Genomic DNA, 20,073 nt, shown 5'->3' with positions numbered 1-20,073 from the left:
TGAATGATAAACTTAGAAAATACTGTGAACTTCAAGACCATGATCAGGCTCCTGCCTATCTCTCTAAACATGTCTCCTGCAGTTTTGCCCTAGTCACTTCACTAAAGCCAAGCAGACCTTCTTGCTACTCTTAAACAAGTGAAGCACTGGCCTTTATACTTGTTGTACCCTCTTTCTTGAATTTTCTTCTTTTAGATCTTCACATAGTTGTTTCATTTATATTCTTTACATCATCAGGCCTCAGCTCAATGGTCTCCCTCTTAGAGAAGTTCTTCATTCTAACTAAAATATCCTTTCATTTTATTATATTTTTGATCCTTAATAATTTTACTTGGTCCTTTTTAATGATTTCATATTCTTTATAACTCCAGTATTTTTCCTTTAGAATTACTTATTTTAAATTCTTAGTCTTTTCAGTTAATTATTAATTAGTCATGTGTGTTGTTATATTTGTGCTCTCTCTTTTGTAACTGTGGTACCCTTCAGGTATCTACTTATTTTGACTTGTGAGCTCAGGCCACATGTTCTCTGAAAGTTACCAACCACTGTGAGAAAGTGATAAAGAGAAAGACCAGTGCCACTCTGTCCATCTGGTGACTCATTAAAATCCAGGGTGGAGATCTCCAGGTTCCCCAGGGCCACTGTTGATCACTATTGTTACCATTCTACCAACCACCTGCTCTGGTCTCTTAAAGAGAATCAGCGTTAAGAACAGGCCAGTCTACCACCCCCCTGCATTTAGATGGAAGGTCTGTGGGTGGAAGAGACTGCTGAAGAGTGGTTGGTCATTTTGTACTTTTAAAAAAAATCTTACTCCTTATCCCAGCAGGGCTTCGGAAGTATTCTCATTTAATCCCTGGAACACCCACAACCTACGGTAGCTGCAGATTTCTACAGTAAAGGCGCAAATAATGATTTACCCAGGGCAGTCAGGATTGGCTAGGAAAAACGTTTAAAAAAAATTTTCTCACTCTCTGCTTTAGATGTAGTCCCTCGAAACACCCATGCAAACATACATGATGTTTAAGATAACCTTCAATGCCCAGGAATTTCTCTCTTTTTTTTTTTTATATCTTAGAAGCCGTATTTTCCTCTCACTTAATCTTTCTAGGCTTGATTTTGGGGAAAGGGGCTAACAGGTCAACAGGTCGTGCTAGTTTACCACTTGACCAAAACAAAAACCAAATCATGTTGCTTTCTATCCCTTTAACCTACATTTCTCATAAAACTCATTTTTAATCTAAAAATACATAATTTTTTTAACCCATTTATTGTTCTCTTACAATAGGATATAACCTTCATTGGAGTAGGTAACTTTCTCTCACTTTCTTATCTCCATTTCCTAGATGGTTCCTGGTATACAGTGAGTGTTCAGTATATATTTGTTGAGGAAATGCTTAGGTGAATGAATATAATATATTTTAAATTCTAATTGAAAACATACTGAAACTTGCTCAGGACCTCTCTCTGTCCTCTTTTCCGCTGTGGTATTTTGTACGCCACATTTCATTATTTCACTCCTGAGACCACAGTTTTGTCATCATCTTTGTATTCTCCATTCTATCTAAGGTATTTGTCCTATGCAAAGATTTTCAATTTGTAATTATTTAATCAATTCAAATTCTGGGTTATTCATGTCCCATACCCTTTTCACAAGCATCATTCATCATAGGCCCTTTGCACTTGAGTTTTCATTACTTTAGGTTTCTGCTCAAATGTCATCAGTAGCGCCACTCATCTTCCCCCCTCCGTTTTATTTCCCTTCACTTTCTGTTTTTCTCTATAATACTTAGGTCACCATTTGACAAAAAATATTTATTTATTGTTATCTCTCTCCCCTACAAATGCAGTAAATACTTAAAATAACTATTTAAATACATGATTACTGAAGGTGTGTATCTTTACACATGTAAAGTCAGCTTGGAAACCTATATTTTGAAATTGGAATAGATTTTGATGATTGAAATTGATTCTACACTTATACATGTATTTTTTTTTTCAGTGTCAACTTATTTAGCACGGGTACTTGTTTTGGACAAAATCACACATGGTAACTTTAGCCACAGAGACCTGATTATGAAAATCAAAGTGTGTATGTTCATAAAGTAATTTAGTCACCAAAGAACTGAAGTGACTGGTTTCAGCAAAACGTTTGCCTTTATTAGAACTATTAGTTGCTTACATTGAATCCAGCATCTTGGAAGGCAGCTGTTTGATTTCTCTTCCTTGGAGTGAAAATACAAATTAGTGAGAAGCTCTGAATTTAGTATCAGAAGAACCAAGTTAAAGTCATGGTCTCCTTATTGTGCATGACTCTTTTTAAACCTTCAAAATTCTTTCCTCATCTTAAAAATGAGTACGATTGCACCTGCCCTCATATCCCATTAGGTGATTGAAATGCAATGAAATATACTGGTAATATAAACTGGTTATATAAACTGTTTAATATACCTATTTTCAAGGCCATTGTTTCCCACTAGTTTTTAATCTGTGCATACCCATTCAGGCATACCATTCTGTATCATCTGTATCATTCATTTGCCAAGCTTATTCCCTCCTCTATTCCTTTATTCATACATACCCCTTTCCCAATTCTTTCATGTCCTGTATATCCTTCAAGGTCCAACTTAGGTTCAACTTGTTTTGTAAATAATCATCTACTAATTTCTTTGCTCTGTGAATTTCTTGGTGACTTTAGCAGGATAGTTCAACCCTTGATATAATCTGTTACATTAATATTGATGGTTTAGGCCTAACTAGAATATGAGATACTTTTTTGAGGAAGGAATACTATTATATCAATACTTAGTATTTCCAATAGTGTTCTCATTTTTTTTTTCAGTTGTTTTTCCTTTCGGTAATGTTAGTCTATAGAGTATTTTAAAATTGAAAATGATTTCAAAAACAGATGTTTCTATATGAAGCCCAGTGACAAAAGAAAAATGTATTAGATTCATGAATTCTGTTCTTATTTATACCTGGATTTAAGTCAGTTATTTGAGTTTACTTTGATTAATGTCCTTAATAAAAACTGAGGTCACACAATCAAAGTACCATGTTTCTTAAACTGGAAAAGAATTAGAAATCATATTTGCCAATAAGAAAACTAAAGCTCAGAAAAGTTGCCCAGAATCACAAAGCAAGTTAGTAGTAGATCCAGATTTACTCTCACAATTCATGGTTCTTTAATCAAATTACTACTGAGTAGTAGACATTTACTTAAAATTGATGAAGTAGGTTTTCCACTTAAATAGAACTTGTGAATATTCTGTTACAAATTTTTAAAGAATAGTATTGATTTAAATGCTTATTGCTAACATGTTTTAGTTTTTATAGTCTTTTTTTAGTAAGAATCGTACTGTAGTTTGCCCAGTATTTTTCACTTTCAAGTTTTTTTTTAATTACTCACAGATATAATAAAGTATATAGGTACCTCTATGATAATTTCAGGTATTTATCTTCATTTCAAATTGATAGTTCATTAATTACCACACTCAACCCTGTAAGTTTCCCTTCTCCAGATTGGCCACTCTACCTTTGTTTTTAAATGTTAGCATTTGGTTAGATAATTTTCCTGTCCACAAAAATTTTTTAGTTCAAATTATATATCTTGATTTTTTTTAATATATAAAGCAAAAGTTACAGCATTTCAATATGTTTTAAAATATAAAGTATGTCAGTGGAAAATAACAAATGTGAACATAGAATCACAAGTAAAGTTTTTCAGTAATGTCTAATAGTTGTCTAACTTAAAATATCCTTTTATGATATTATAAAATTGTTTTGTGTGTTTTTATATTTTTCTGTTCTTAAATTGCAGTGTGGACTCCTATCGCGTTGACAGTGTTTTTAGTGGCTGTTGCAACACTGTGTAAAGAGCAGGGAATAACAGTTGTGGGAATTTGCTGTGTGTATGAAGTATTTATTGCCCAGGGGGTAAGGAGAAATCTAAATTTCCTTGTTGCTATCTTTTATCCTATTTGAATCAGATTATAATAAACTTATTTTCTAAGTGTATTATTATATAAATTGGACTGTTTACCAATTATGATTACTAAAAATTTGCAAGAAACAAGCATGTTTTGCCTTCATACCCACTGAAAATTACCTAACATTTTATATTATACCTTCAGTTTTTTAAGAAAGTTTCAATAATGAAACCATTAAGCAACTTGGGAAAGCACACAGTAATACTGTACAGTATAATTAATTATTGGATAAGATTATTGGGCTCAGTTTTATTGATTATCAGCTCCACCATTTGCTCCATGTTGGTTTTATAATTTTGGTCAATTTTTATTTAATCTTGCATTTAGAAAGTATGATAATTGTTGAAAAATTACAGTAAGGTGCTATTTGTTACTTAAACTTTTTTTTTCTTTTCTAGTATACTTTGCCATTATTATGTACTACTGCTGGACAGTTTCTTCGCGGAAAGGGTAGTATTCCATTTTCTATGCTGCAGACACTAATAAAACTCATTGTTTTGATGTTCAGTACACTATTACTTGTTGTGATTAGAGTCCAGGTTATTCAATCCCAACTTCCAGTATTCACCAGGTATGATATTCTGGTTCTTTTGTTTTCTTCCATCTTTTTTTTTTTTTAACTTTGCATTTTAAGTGATTGTAAATGTTCCAGAAAGTCTTTGATTTACATTGAGGTTTTTTAACAGCTTTATTGAGGTATAATTAATACTTTTTAAAAACCTGCATATATATAAAATGTACAAATTAATAGGTTTTGACATACGTGTACACTCATGAAAACATCACAGTCAAGATAATGACCCCCCAAAATTGGTTAAGTCTTCTATATCCTTAGTGAGTTTTGTCTACTTGTTTTATTAATTATTGAGAGAAGGATGTTGAAATCGCTGACTATAGCTGTAGATTTGTCTATTTTGCCTTGAAGTTTTATCAGTTTTTGCTTCATGTTCTTTAAAGCTCTGTTATAAAGTGTATCAGTGTTTAGGATTGTGATGTCCTCTTAATGAATTGATCCCTTTATCATTATTAAATGAGCTTCATCTCCAGTAGTAGTCTTTACTAAGACATTCATTTTGCCTTATATTAATGTAACCACTCCAGCTATCTTTTGTTCGTGTTACATGGTTTATCTTTTACTTTTTAAATCTATCTATATCTTTATTATTTAAAGTAGATTTCTTGTAGGCTGCATATAGTTGGGTCTTCCTTTTTTGTTTGGTCAGATAATCTGTCTTTTAAATGGGGGGGTTCAACTGTTGATAGTTTGTTGTAAATCTACCATCTAACTAATCATTTCCTCTCTGTCTTGTCTGTTTTGTTCTGTGTTCCCTTTTTTTCTCTCTCTCTTCTTTTGAATTGAGTATATTGTAATACTCTGTTCTTAGCTCCTTGTTGGCTTATTAGCTGTATATCTTTGCTGTGTATTTTTAGTGATTGCTTTAGGGTTTTTTGTTTATGTTCTTTGCTTATCACAGTTTATCTGAAAGGCATATTATAATTGCAAGTATATATAGTATAAATGTCAGCATATATAGTACAAATATTATGTATACAATAAATTTTTATGTAAATATATAAACTTATTATAAATAAGAACTTAGCCTTGGTGCTATTTGCATACATTTTTATTGAGTATACATTGTAAATCTGACAATACATTGTTAACTTTTGCTTTCAACAATTATCTTTGGAAGAGATTTAAATTTAAAAATTCTTTTATGTTACCGCGTAGAGTTACCACTTCTAGTGTTCTTCATTTCTTTGTTAGATCAAGATTTTCATCTGGCACCATTTTCCTTGTGACTGAAGGACTTCCTTTGACATTTCTTGACATGTAGGACTGCTGGTGATGAATTCTTTAAGCTTTTGTATATTAAAAAATCTTTATTTTACCTTCATTTTTGAAAAATATTTCCCATGAGTGTAGAATTCTACATTGACTGTTTTTCATTCACTAATATAAAAATGTTGCTCTGTATTCTCTGCTTGTGTTATTTTAAATGGGAAATCTTATCCTTATCTTTATGCTTCTGCATGTAGTATCTTTTTTTTCTATGCCTGCTTTTTTTTTTTTTTTTTTAACATCTTTATTGGGGTATAATTGCTTTACAATGGTGTGTTAGTTTCTGATTTATAACAAAGTGAATCAGCTATACATATACATGTGCTCCCATGTGTCTTCCCTCTTGCGTCTCCCTCCCTCCCACTCTCCCCCTCCCACCCCTCCAGGCTGTCCCAAAGCCCCGAGCTAATATCCCTGTGCCTTGCGGCTGCTTCCCCCTAGCTATCTACCTTACTACGTTTGTTAGTGTGTATATGTCCATGACTCTCTCTCGCCCTGTCAAAACTCACCCTTCCCCCTCCCCATATCCTCAAGTCCATTCTCCAGTAGGTCTGCGCCTCTATTCCTGTCTTATCCCTAGGTTCTTCATGACATTTTTTCCCCTTAAATTCCATATATATGTGTTAGCATACGGTATTTGTCTTTGTCTTTCTGACTTACTTCACTCTGTATGACAGACTCTAGGTCTATCCATCTCATTACAAATATCTCAATTTCATTTCTTTTTAAGGCTGAGTAATATTCCATTGTGTATATGTGCCACATCTTCTTTATCCATTCGTCCGATGATGGGCGCTTAGGTTCTTTCCATCTCCGGGCTATTGTAAATAGAGCTGCAATGAACATTTTGGTACATGACTCTTTTTGAATTTTGGTTTTCTCAGGGTATATGCCCAGTAGTGGGATTGCTGGGTCATATGGTAATTCTATTTGTAGTTTTTTAAGGAACCTCCATACTGTTCTCCATAGTGGCTGAACCAATTCACATTCCCACCAGCAGTGCAAGAGTGTCCCCTTTTCTCCACACCCTCTCCAGCATTTATTGTTTCTAGATTTTTTGATGATGTATGCCTGCTTTTAATAGTTTCTCTTTATCATTGTTTCTCTTCTTATATATTTTTTTAATTGAGACATAATTGACATATAGCATTGTATTAATTTTAGGTGTACAATATAATGGTTTTATATACACACACACACAAATGATTATCATAATAAGTTTAGTTAACATCCATCATCACACATAATTACAAAATTTTTTTTTCCTTTTGATGAGAACTTCTGAGATCTACTTTCTTAGCAGCTTTCAAATATACAATACAGTCTTGTTAACTACAGTCATCATGCTGTACATTACATCCCCAGGACTTATTTATCTTATAACTGGAAGTTTGGGTGAAGATGGACAAAAGGTACAAACTTTCAGTTAATGTTTCTTTTATCTTCTTGTTTCTTATGCTTAGGTTAATTGAGCTTTTTAGAATCTGTAGGTCTTACTTTATATAAATTTTGGAAATTACTTCTTGAAATATTTTTTACTTTGCTCTCCACTCTTCTTCTAGGACTCCAGTTACATGTATTTTAGGCTTCTTGAAGTCATACTGATGCTCTGTTTATTCCCCTTCCCTCCAAAGCTATTTTCCCCATTTTCATTTTGGATAGTTTCTTTTGTTGTATCTTCAAGTTTACTAATCTTTTTTCTGCATAATCTAATCTGCCCTTAATTTTTTCTAGTTATTTTTCATCTCAGACATTGTTTTCATCTCTGTTTGAGTTCTTTTGGGGCCTTTTTTGTGTATTCCATGTTTCTACATGTTCTAGTACTTTAATGTCTTCTAATTTTATCACTTGTTGGTCAATTTAGATTGTATAGTTTTTCTCCTCATGGATTGTATTTTTCTACTTCACATGCCTGGTAGTTTTTTTAATAGGTGCCATATGTGAACTTTACCTTAATGTATTCCTGTATTGTAGACCATTGTTCTGGGATGCATGTAAGTTATTTGAAAAATGTTTCATCTTCAAGTCTTGCTTTTAAGCTTTGTTTTGGGAGACCACAGTAGCATTTAGGATAGGGCTAATTTTGCTTCCTTGCTGACACAAGACCCTTCTGACCACTCTACCAATAGACTACGAATTATGAGGATTTCCACTCTGGCTGCTGAGGAACTATTCCCAGTTGTATTTTATATTTGTGAATGTTTAATCCTTTCAGAAGGTATTTTCCTAACTGTATTAGTTTTCTTAGACATGCTTTAACAAATTACCAGAAACAGAGTGGCTTAAAGCAGCAGGAATTTATTCTCTCACAGTGCTGGAGGCCAGAGTCCAAAATCAAGGTGTCAGGCATAGTTGGTTCCTTCTGAAGGCCCTGGGAAAGAATCTGTTCTGTGCCTCTTTCCTGGCTTCTGGTATTGACATTCCTTGGCATGTTGCTGCATCACTGTAATCTGCTCCATCTTCACCTGGACTTCTTCCATGTTTGTTTCTCTGTATTTTCTCTTCTGTGTATAAGGACCTCAGTCATTGAATAGTGGGCCCACCCTCATCCAGTATGACCTCACCTTAACTGTAATTACATTGGCAAAGACCCTACTTCCAAATAAAGTCACATTCTGAGGTTTTTGATAGACGTGAACTTTGGGGAGACATGAATCAACCCACTACACTGTCCCCTAGGTATTTCCCCACATATGTGTGCTGATCAGTTCTCATTAGTACTGGAAACTGGAGAGAGATCCTCTACAGATCTGAGTTCTCTCTCAGCAGCTTTCTTCTCTCTGATATTCTGCCCACTAATTCTAACCCCCTGGACTTCTAGGGCTCCCAGCTCTATTTTCTCAACTCAGAGATCCAAGTGGATTCCACTCAGGTTCTCTCTTGCTGCACAGACTAAAAACTATTTAATCTCTCCAGGTAGGGCTCCCCTCATTTGTTTTTTTTTTTCCTATCAGGCATTGTCCTTCTTTGCCTGATACTCAGTATATTAAAAGAAGTTTTAGGGCTTCCCTGGTGGCGCAGTGGTTGAGAGTCCACCTGCCGATGGAGGGGACGCGGGTTCGTGCCCCGGTCCGGGAAGATCCCACATGCCACGGAGCGGCTGGGCCCATGAGCCATGGCCTCTGAGCCTGTGCATCCGGAGCCTGTGCTCCACAACAGGAGAAGCCACAACAGTGAGAGGCCCGCATACCGCAAAAAAAAAAAGTTGTTTTATATATATTGTGTATTTTTTAGTTGTTTAAGGCTAGAAGCAAAAGTTTTACTGAATTTTAACAGTCTTCATATCGTTTTTTCCCTGCTCTAAGATTAGGATTATTCCATTTCACCTTACTTATCTAAAGTTTAAGAGGAAACTTAGACTAGTTCCCTATTCAGTTTTAAGTGACAGACATTACATGCAAGAACTTTTTTTTTAAACAAAAGCCCAAAATATTGTTCATGTTGCTATCCATGATAGTTCATTTCTGGCCCTGGTTAGAATAAATTTTATTCAGATAATTTCTTTTATGCCCAACACATTCTTTGTGATTTTCACATAATTATCCTTTTTTTTCTCTCTCTCTTTGCTTTTTCTTTTTTAAATTGAGATATAGTTGATTTACAGTGTGTTAGTTTCTGGTGTATAGCAAAGTAATTCAGTTTTACATAAATATATATATATATATTCTTTCTTAGATTTTTTTCCATTATAGGTTATTACAAGGTATTGAATATAGTTCCCTATGCTATACAGTGGGACCTTGTTTATCTGTTTTATCAATATATATAGTAGTGTGTATCTGTTAAACCCAGGCTCCTAATTTATCCCTTTCCCGCCTTTTCCCCTTTGGTAACCATAAATTTGTTTCTTATGCCTGTGAGTCTGTTTCTGTTTTATAAATAGGTTCATTTGTATCATTATTTTAGATTCCACATATAAGTGATACCATGTGATACTTGTCTTTCTCTGCCTGACTTACTTCACTAAGTATGATAATCTCGAGGTCTATCCATGTTGCTGCAAATGGCATTATTTCATTGTTTTTTTATGGCTGTGTAGTATTCCATTGTGTAATAATTATCCTTCTTAACAGCATTTTTTTTCTTTAAAAAATAATTACTTTTTAACTTTCAGAATTTCTGAGTCTAGCCATGCTGAACTAAACAGCTCATTTAAGCATGATAGTATGGGAAATAAATTGAATTGTAGATAGATATTTTATATTTCCTTCTTCACTAGTTTTAGTGTTTTTGTTCTGTTTATCATTCCTTTCAGACAATTTGAATCAACTGTTTTCTGTCTCTAGTTTTACAATATGAAAATGTGGTTTATAGGTGTGAATGTATTTGTTTTGTATATGTGTGTGTGGATGACTGTATGGGGTATGTTATAATTATATATTTTCCAAATATAAGCATTTAAAAATGTGTGTGTGTGTGTGTATGTATTTGTGTGCGTTATATAAATTTTATTCTATTACCCTGTGAGGTTGATTGTAATATGATTTGACTTGCTTTGACATGTACTCTTTGACTGCAGTTCAATTATTAAATCACCTATCCTAGATAAACTGTTAATTTTTTAAAATGAGCTCTGAAAGTGGATTACGGGGGAAAAGCTTTGTATTCAGTGCTGTTGGTTATTTTGAGAATTCAAGTCCTGACTTTCAAGACTTAGTATTTTTCATATATGTATATATTCAAATATGAAAGTTTAGAAAATATTATTTGTTCAAAAATTGTGTACTTTTTCTCAACCATTTGATATTTTTAAGAAGACCAAGTCAAATAAGTAGTAGAGGTTGATTTTTCATTGGCTTATTCATTTTAATGAGAAATAGGGTTTTTAAAGGACTATATGTTAATATAGCCAATACAATTTAGAACATAGCCTAAAGAAATAAAAATCTGAAATGATTCATTTAAATGTACTTTTAAAAAAAATGAATTGACTTAATATGCAGAAAATAGACTAAATTAATGAAATGTACATTTAATGTATCATGGCCTGTATAAACTAGGATATAAGCTTATATTAAGTAGAACACAAATAAAATGTTACATAGGTACAGTTACTCCTCTGTACTGGGAATTTGGTTTTTAGCTTTCTAGAAGTCTAAGCAAAGAGGAAAAGCCCATAGGTAATATAGTTTTTTCTGTTCGTGACAAAAGAAAAACATAGTAATTCTTTCTAGGAAGCATAAGTTTTATTAGCATTTAGTGGTGAAAGAAACGTCTCATGTAGGAAAACATTGGTTAGTGTTCTCAGAAGCATTCATAAACACATGCAACAATGAATCTTATAAAACTTTTCTTATGACTTTTAATCAGAAGGTCATAATTTAATGAAAGCGCTTCTGCAGAATGTCATAATATTATAGAATGCATGTCTGAATCATAATAATAAACTAAAAATAGATCACCTGCTTGCCCTTCAAACAGTTCTTCATAAATATCATTGCTCTCAACTAGGCATTTCATAAAGGTTAGACAGTTTGAACTTTGGCAAGAGTCTGAAATATCCATAAAAATATTTGTCTTTGGTTTAACAAGATTACATGTAGAATATTGCTTTTATTATTATTGTTCAGTACTTTATTTATATCTGTTATGTATTAACTTTGTGTTTAAAAAATGTTTTAGTTTAAATAACTTTTTTTTTCATTCTTTATACAGGTTTGATAACCCAGCTGCTGTAAGCCCAACTCCTACAAGGCAGCTAACTTTTAACTACCTCCTTCCTGTGAATGCTTGGCTTTTGTTAAATCCTTCAGAGCTCTGCTGCGATTGGACCATGGGAACAATACCACTTATAGAGTCATTTCTAGATATTCGAAATCTTGCCACATTTATTTTTTTTTGCTTTTTGGGGGCTTTGGGAGTATTCAGTCTCAGATACCCTGGTAATTCCTCCAAGACTGTTTTAATGGTAAGAAAGTTTCTTAAATTTTTAGGTGATATTATATTCAGTTTATTAATTAAGAGTGCCTTTAATTCATCAAAAGCATCTTTAAAGAACTACTGTCTTTCTTTGTTCATGTCATCCTACTTTATGAACTTATTTTAGGTTATCCTAGAATTATATGTCAGAATTTGACTAATGCTGCACATTCAGCATATGAAACAAAGAGTGATTATGAATTTCCATAATTTGATGGGAACTCTGAAATCATGAAGCATTCTTTTTAGCATCATTTTTAAAAATATATTTCTTACCTTTACCCAACTAGATTATACACTGTTTAAAGAAATGAGTCATATTATATACTTCTTTGTTTTCTTGGCACAGAGAAGAGTGTCAGGTAAGATAAGCAACCAGAAATACATAGCTCTTTATTTTTCATTAGTAAGACTTTCATTACTCCCTGAGGTTTTTCTTACTGTGTTCAGAGAACTCTGATTAAAGTCTTTTCTTGTTTTTCTGAGATCTGTTTCTTTGTAATTTTCTTAACTCTGCCCTCACATCTTACTCATAATAATTCTGTTGCCTCTTACTTTAAATTATGGAAGAAGATAATAATCTTTAACTTTTCTTGAGCATTTACTATATGCCAAAAAGTGGCTTTAATACTTTGCAAATATATTATTTCTGGCTGCAGCCACTAGATTCACTTATTCATTCAATAAAAATTTTTGATTTTCAGCCTGTGTACCAGGTAGCATTTTAGGCACTGAGTATATGATAATAAAAGGAAATACAGGGTCCCCATTTCTAGAGAACTTGCATTCTAGAGAGATTTGAAAGAATATAGGATTTGAAAAAAGAATATTTACTATTCTTTTTGGACCTGTTGAGTTTGAGGTACCTATGAAACAATATGATAGAGATTTCGAATAGCACTTTGTGCCTGGAGTTCAGTGGCGAAGACTGAGCTACACGTAAAAATTTGATTGATTACCGTAGAGAAACTTGATAATTGCCGTAGAGATAGTAATTGAAACCAGGATGTGGAGAAGAAGGCCTATGGAGAGGTTATAGAGCAGCCTTTCTCAACTGGGATTTTGTCATATTTCTTAGAGATGGTAACTAGCTGGCACCATTCTAGGTGTACAGAAGTTAATTCATACACATAACGCATGCCTTAGAGTATTTGGTCTTAATTTTCCCTCAATAAATAGTTGAAGGAGCTTTATAGAATGAAAGAGAAGAAGCCTATATCTAAGTCTTGAAAAGCTTCCACATTACATACCATATAAAGGAAAATGAACCTAAATGGGAGGTACACGAAATGTACAGAAAGGTAGGAAAGTGTTTCAAGAAAGATAGAATGGTTAACACAGCTGCTGTCAAGTAGAGAAGTGAGATCAGTTGGATTTGACCTCTTTTACGTATGTTAGTTACTTAAATGAAATTTATTTCTGTGGAGTGATTTGATTAGGAAGTGAGGAAGTGAAGATTGCTAGTGTAGGTAACCTGTAGGGGTGCTTTAACTTTGAATATTTCAAAGGATGAGACAAGCTTGAATTTCCTAACTTAGGAAAGACAGCCAGTCAGGCAAGGGCTTCAAGTGTAATAAACTGCTGATCTTCTGTAGGGCTTGGGGGAAGCACAGAGATCTGGAATTGATGGACCTTCAGAGGCTGGAGTGGGTTGATGGTGGGGGAAGACTATTGCTTGGTTGGCATGTAGAATCACTTTCATTGGAGCACTCAGTTGGCTGTCTCTTTTTGACACAAAGAGATATCACTAATGGGTTGGCTTACAAAAACATTCATTGAGTTGAAATGTTTATATCACTAATGGGTTGGCTTACAAAAACATATTCATTGAGTTGAAATGTTGATTAAGTGAGATTACAACCAATTTTCCTAAGAGTGTGGGAACTTGTTTTATACTTAAGGGGTATAATGAATTGGGTAAGATAACTTAAAGATGTGTTGTCAGATAAGATTTTTAAGGTTGGAGAGGCAAGAGCATTTTTAACATAGGTAGAAAGTTCATAAGAAAGTGATTAAGTAAATGAAAGAAGAGATGATTGATAGATTAGAGGTATAGAGCTCAGGTTTGGCCTGAGACAGATGGAGACACCGCTTATGGTTACAGGAAGGATGGAAATGAACATGCATGTGGATGTTGGTAGGTTTAGTAGTGGAGAATTGAAGGAATTCTTGTTTCATTGCTTTAGTTTTCTCTGAAAATTTGGAAGTGTGGTCACCTGCTGAAAGTGACATGGGTCAAAAGTTTGAGAAAAGTAGTCAAGATTCAAAATAGTCAAAGAGAGTGGGAGTGAGCCTACCAAAGAAACCTAGGAATCCTCAACAGTCTTAAGGATCAATTTGAAGTTGATCATGAGTTTATGATGATATTAATCTATTTTGCTTTGGGACTTTCTAGTAGTGCTTTGCTGCTCTCATAAATAAAGATGAAGTGTATATGTGGTAGAATACATCCAAAGCCAGGGTTCTAACTAAAAGAAAGGCAAAAAAGGAGGGGTGGGTAAATACACAGAGTTTTGGCAAATAAAATAATGATTTGTGTAGTTCAAGCTGAATGAAAAATAGGATATTGCCAGTGAAATAAACATATTAATTAATTACATTAATTATGTTTTATATGTATAAAAAAGGAACACTTGTGACCTTAGGTATAACTGCTTTAAGTATAGTCCTAAGCATACTTTTTTTAAACTTTTTTTAATTTGAAATATAGTTGATTTACAGTATTGTGTTAATTTCATAGAAAACAAACTTATGGCTTCCAAAGGGAAAGGGGAGGGAAGGGTGGGATAAATTAGGAGTATAGAATTAACAGATACAAACTACTATACATAAAATAGATAAACAACAGGAAACTGTATTCAATATATTGTAATAACCTATAATAGAAAATAATCTGAAAATATGTATAAAACTAAACATGTTGTTTTTTAATGGTGATAAGATTAGATACATAGATCAAAGATACATAGATCAAAGGAGTATCTCAGGTACCAGATACCACGTTAAGCACTTATTAAATAAGATGTCATATGTATCTCAACAATATTAGTAAGTAGTTATTAATCCCTGATTTATTTATAACGAAATGAAGTCACGAGGTGATATGAATAGTTTTCCTTATGTTATATAACAAGAAGTGAAACAGATTTGCCTCCAAACTCCTGGCTTATTCCACTACCATCCTTCCTTTTTTTTTTTTTTTTTAAATTTATTTACTTATTTGTTTTTATTTTTGGCTGTGTTGGGTCTTCTTTGCTGTGCACAGGCTTTCCCTTGTTGGCGGCGTGCAGGGGCTACTCTTTGTTGTGGTGCACGGGCTTCTCATTGTCGTGGCATCTCGTTGCAGAGCATGGGCTCTAGGTGCGCAGGCTTCAGTAGTTGTGGCACGTGGACTCAGTAGTTTGCGGGCTTTGCGGGCTCTAGAGCACAGGCTCAGTAGTTGTGGTGCACGGGCTCAGTTGCTCCGCGGCATGAGGGATCTTCCCGGACCAGGGCTCGAACCCATGTCCCCTGCATTGGCAGGCAGATTCATAACCACTGCGCCACTAGGGAAGCCCCCATCCTTCCTTTTAAGGAGAGTTTACATCACTGGAAGAAGGATATTATGTTCGTTACAGTAAACTTGGTTGGCATACATTAATAGAGAGCATATTAGAACTTCTGAGTAAGTTAATCATTGAGACATTTCTTATTCAAAAAACAGATTTTTTTGAGAGATGGTTTTTCTTTTTTGTGTAGCTTACGCATCAGTCTGTGATGCATCTTTGGCTGAATTTAAAACTTTTAATTTTTTCCGGCGAAATTGCCTTAGGGCATCCATGAATTAGTAGGGAATATATTTTTTTTAAAGGATCATGTATTTATAAACAAATCTCTGTTTCACAGCTAGCTGGTTGTTTTTAAATCAAGCATTTCTGCGAAGTGGAAAGTGAATTATGCACTCTTAATGTTTTACCTTTTTGATTAAAAAGAAAACACTAAAATTTCAGACATATAAGTCGATATGATACTGAGCAATTCGATGGTAGTGCTTTTCTTCAGATTCAATCTTTTGTATTATTACAAGTTATTAATTTGTGATTCATGGAGAAAGTATTCTTTTCACTGTATTTACATTTCTACATCGATTTTTACTAATAAAGTATAAAATAGGCATTCCTTCCTCTCAAACTGTTAGAGGACTCTCAAACTTCAGAATTTTATTCCATTAGGTACTATAAAACAAATCAGGGTAATGAAATATGGAAGCAGATGTCCATAGAAACAGATGTCCTAATGACAACCAACTTATTTCTTTCCATAAGTTATTTGTGTGCTAGTTATTTGTGTCTTATCTTTTGTAATGGCTTTGTAATCTGGAAACCATATGCCATCCCATTTTCAAAATGGCAAAAAGTCTAAGCATTTTGTGATGTTTATTTCTAACACAGTGTACAGTGTTAGAATTTTAGAAATTCTCATAGAATAAAAGACTGTTGATTTAAAGGGACCAGGTTTATTTTTATACATATACTAAGTCTCCGTTAATTGTATGTGACCCATCAGAATACTATGAAAAGTAACGCTGAAGTAATGTATAGAAGTAGTCTACTGTCTTGTCTGAACTGTACCTTATCAATTTCCAGTATTACAGATAGTAGTAAAATAATAAAAACTGATATGTTTGGCTATTTTATCAACCTACAATTTGTAGTTTTATTAAAACCTAATATATTTTACTCTCAATTTATTTTTACCACAAGCACATAAGTTAGATATATAAAAATTACTGCTTTTTTATTTTAGATATATTTTCAAAAAATATTTTTTATTTATTGATAATTGAATGAGCCTTAGGTATAAGTTCTAGCATTCAAGAAGACTTCATTCCACCTTGCTGACATACCTCCTCATGTTTGTTGTTACCATCCTTAAGCGTCCTTCTTTATGTTTAAATCAGTATCCATTATAGTATTATTAAAAATGGTCCACCAGTACATTATCCAAATTAAATGATAAAATATTTGGATTTGACTGTTTATGTGCATATATTTTTTAATTTAATAAAATGTCTTTTTTTTCTTTGTAGGCACTTTGTTTAATGGCATTACCGTTTATTCCTGCATCAAACCTTTTTTTCCCAGTTGGATTTGTTGTTGCTGAGAGAGTATTATATGTTCCTAGCATGGGGTTCTGTATTTTGGTAGCCCATGGATGGCAGAAAATATCAAACAAAAGGTGAATTAAAATGTTAGTGCATTTAATGCTTATTAACTATAGAATACATTTAAGTATTTAAAATGTTTATTTAGTTTTTATGTCATATTTTATACCTTCTTGTTTTTCACATTGACAGTCTCCTCATTGTCTGTAATTCAGGTTAGGAAAGCTACATAACCCCTACCTCATCCTGTGGTCTTCCTCATATTTATATAATTTTATTTTAAAGCCTGAGACATAACAAACTTTCAGTCAGACCCAAATGCAAAATAGAATATTATTGAGACTAAAGTTTCAGGTGATCATTGCTACTTCCATATGCAGTGAACTCAGATAACAGTCTTCTTCCTTAAGTGAGTTATATCAGGTTAATATATGTAAAATGCATATAGAAGGCAATCTGTAATTTCTTGCTTCATCGTAACCACCATGTCCTAATTGCCTTAAACCAATAGTTAAGGAACAGAATAGTCACTATCTCCTTTTTCTTACTTTCTCAGTCACCCTTCAACCCACAGAATTCTGACTTCTCTCCACGTCACTTTACTAACATGTAACAAATTGCCTCTCATAGCTAAATCCAGTCAATGCTTTTATTTAAATTTTATTTCCCTGGCATGTATTAAAAGTCTCTGTCCTGATTCTCTTCCACATTTGTTCATTTCTGCTCAGTTTTCAGATTCTCCCTGCTGCACCTGCTCTTTAAATATTTTTTATTTCTCAGAGTTTTACTAATAGCCATTTCCCTCACATTGCATGTTCTCCCTGGATGATCTCATCCATGATTACAATTTTCAATGCCATCTACCAAACCTTTTCTCTTAGCTTCTATCCATATATCCAGTTATACTCACTACCAATTTTGGAGTGCCTATCATGTACCAATTCCAGGATACACTCTTTAGATTTTTCTCATTTAATCTTGACACTCCTTAATTCCATTTTGCACATTTGAAAATTGAAGCTCATACAAGTTACCTGAATTACACAAGACCACGCAGCTAGTCAACAGCCGAGTCTTGATTCAGATTTACACCTGACTACTTCCAATGTCCATGTTCCTTCTGATCCACACACTATTATCCTGGTTAAGTGGATCTATCAAAATGAAAGAAATTGAACTCTGTTACTGAGACAAAAAGCACAGACTCAGAGAACATTAATACTATTAATACTAAATAAGATCATAGGGCTTATTGAATTATAACCATTTTAATTTTTTTTGAATTTTATTTTATTTTTTATACAGCATGTTCTTATTAGTTATCCACTTTTAGGTATTAGTGTATATATGTCATCCCCAATCTCCCAATTCGTCACACCACATCCCCCATCCCCACTCCCCACTGTTTACCCCCTGTTGGTTTCCATACGTTTGTTCTCTATATCTGTGTCTCAGTTTCTGCCCTGCAAACCAGTTCATCTGTGCCATTTTTCTAGGTTCCACATATATGCGTTAATATACGATATTTGTTTTTCTCTTTCTGACTTACTTCACTCTGTATGACAGTCTCTAGATTCATGCACGTCTCTACATATGACCCAATTTTGTTCCTTTTTATGGCTGAGTAATATTCCATTGTATATATGTGCCACATCTTCTTTATCCATTCATCTGTCGATGGGCATTTAGGTTGCTTCCATGACCTAGCTATTGTAAATAGTGCTGCAGTGAACATTGGGGTGCATGCGTCTTTTTTCTTTTGTTTTAATGCAAATTTAATATACAGTAGTTAAATTAATCATTTTTCTCAGTTTTTTTTAACATCTTTATTGGAGTATAATTGCTTCACATTGCTGTGTTAGTTTCTGCTTTATAACAAAGTGAATCAATTATACATATACATAAGTTCCCATATCTCTTCCCTCTTGCGTCTCCCTCCCTCCCACCCTCCCTATCCCACCCCTCTAGGTGGTCACAAAGCACCAAGCTGATCTCCCTGTGCTATGCAGCTGCTTGCCACTACCTCTCTATTTTACATTTGGTAGTGTATATGTCCATGCCAGTCTCTCACTTTGTCACAGCTTACCATTCCCCCTGCCCGTATCCTCAAGTCCATTCTCTAGTAGGTCTGTGTCTTTCTTCCTGTCTTGCCATTAGGTTCTTCATGACCATTTTTGCCCTTAGATTCCATATATGTGTGTTAGCATATGGTATTTGTTTTTCTCTTTCTGACTTACTTCACTCTATATAACAGACTCTAGGTCCATCCACCTCACTACAAATAACTCAATTTCGTTTCTTTTTATGGCTGAGTAATATTCCATTGTATATATGTGCCACATCTTCTTTATCCATTCATCTGTTGATGGACACTTAGGTTGCTTCCATGTCCTGGCCAGTGTAAATAGAGCTGCAATGAACATTTTGGTACATGTCTCTTGTTGAATTATGGTATCCTCAGGGTATATGTCCAGTAGTGGGATTGCTGGGTCATATGTTAGTTCTATTTTTAGTTTTTTAAGGAATCTCCATACTGTTCTCCATAGTGGCTGTATCAATTTACATTCCCACCAACAGTGCAAGAGGGTTCCCTTTTCTCCACACCCTCTCCAGCATTTCTTGTTTTTAGCTTTTCTGATGATGCCCATTCTAACTGGTGTGCGGTGATACCTCACTGTAGTTATGATTTGCATTTCTCTAATAATTTGTGATGTTGAACAGCTTTTCATGTGCTTCTTGGCCATCTGTATGTCTTTTTTGGAGAAATGTCTATTTAGGTGTTCTGCCCATTTTTGGATTGGGTTGTTTGTTTTTTTAATATTGAGCTGCATGAACTGTTTATATATTCTGGAGATTAATCCTTTGTCCGTTGATTCATTTGCAAATATTTTCTCTCATTTTGAGGGTTGTATTTGCATCTTGTTTATGGTTTCCTTTGCTGTGCAAAAGCTTTGAAGTTTCATTAGGTCCCATTTGTTTACGGTTGTTTTTATTGCCATTACTCTAGGAGGTGGATCAAAAAAGATCTTGCTGTGATTTATGACAAAGAGTGTTCTTCCTATGTTTTCCTCTAAGAGTTTTATAGTGTCCGGTCTTACATTTAGGTCTCGAATCGATTTTTTTTTTTTTGCGGGCCTCTCACCGTTGTGGCCTCTCCTGTCGTGGAGCACAGGCTCCGG

General features: G+C 33.9%; 1 protein-coding gene across 2 annotated transcripts in view; it reads left to right on the top strand.

Annotated features, from left to right (window-relative positions):
* TMTC3 (transmembrane O-mannosyltransferase targeting cadherins 3) overlaps positions 1-20,073 on the top strand; it is a 48,582-nt gene that overhangs the window by 5,649 nt on the left and 22,860 nt on the right. For both annotated transcript variants that reach the window (XM_065887290.1, XM_065887289.1), the window contains 4 exons: positions 3,821-3,936; positions 4,388-4,560; positions 11,488-11,740; positions 16,820-16,968. In XM_065887290.1, the coding sequence (XP_065743362.1) occupies positions 3,821-3,936; positions 4,388-4,560; positions 11,488-11,740; positions 16,820-16,968 (691 nt within the window). The remainder of the gene's footprint in view (positions 1-3,820; positions 3,937-4,387; positions 4,561-11,487; positions 11,741-16,819; positions 16,969-20,073) is intronic.

Source organism: Phocoena phocoena, chromosome 11 (genome assembly GCF_963924675.1).
Source record: "Phocoena phocoena chromosome 11, mPhoPho1.1, whole genome shotgun sequence".
Taxonomy (NCBI): Eukaryota; Metazoa; Chordata; class Mammalia; order Artiodactyla; family Phocoenidae; genus Phocoena; species Phocoena phocoena.
Note: the sequence above shows the minus strand (reverse complement) of the source record. Positions and strands in the feature narration are given on the sequence as shown.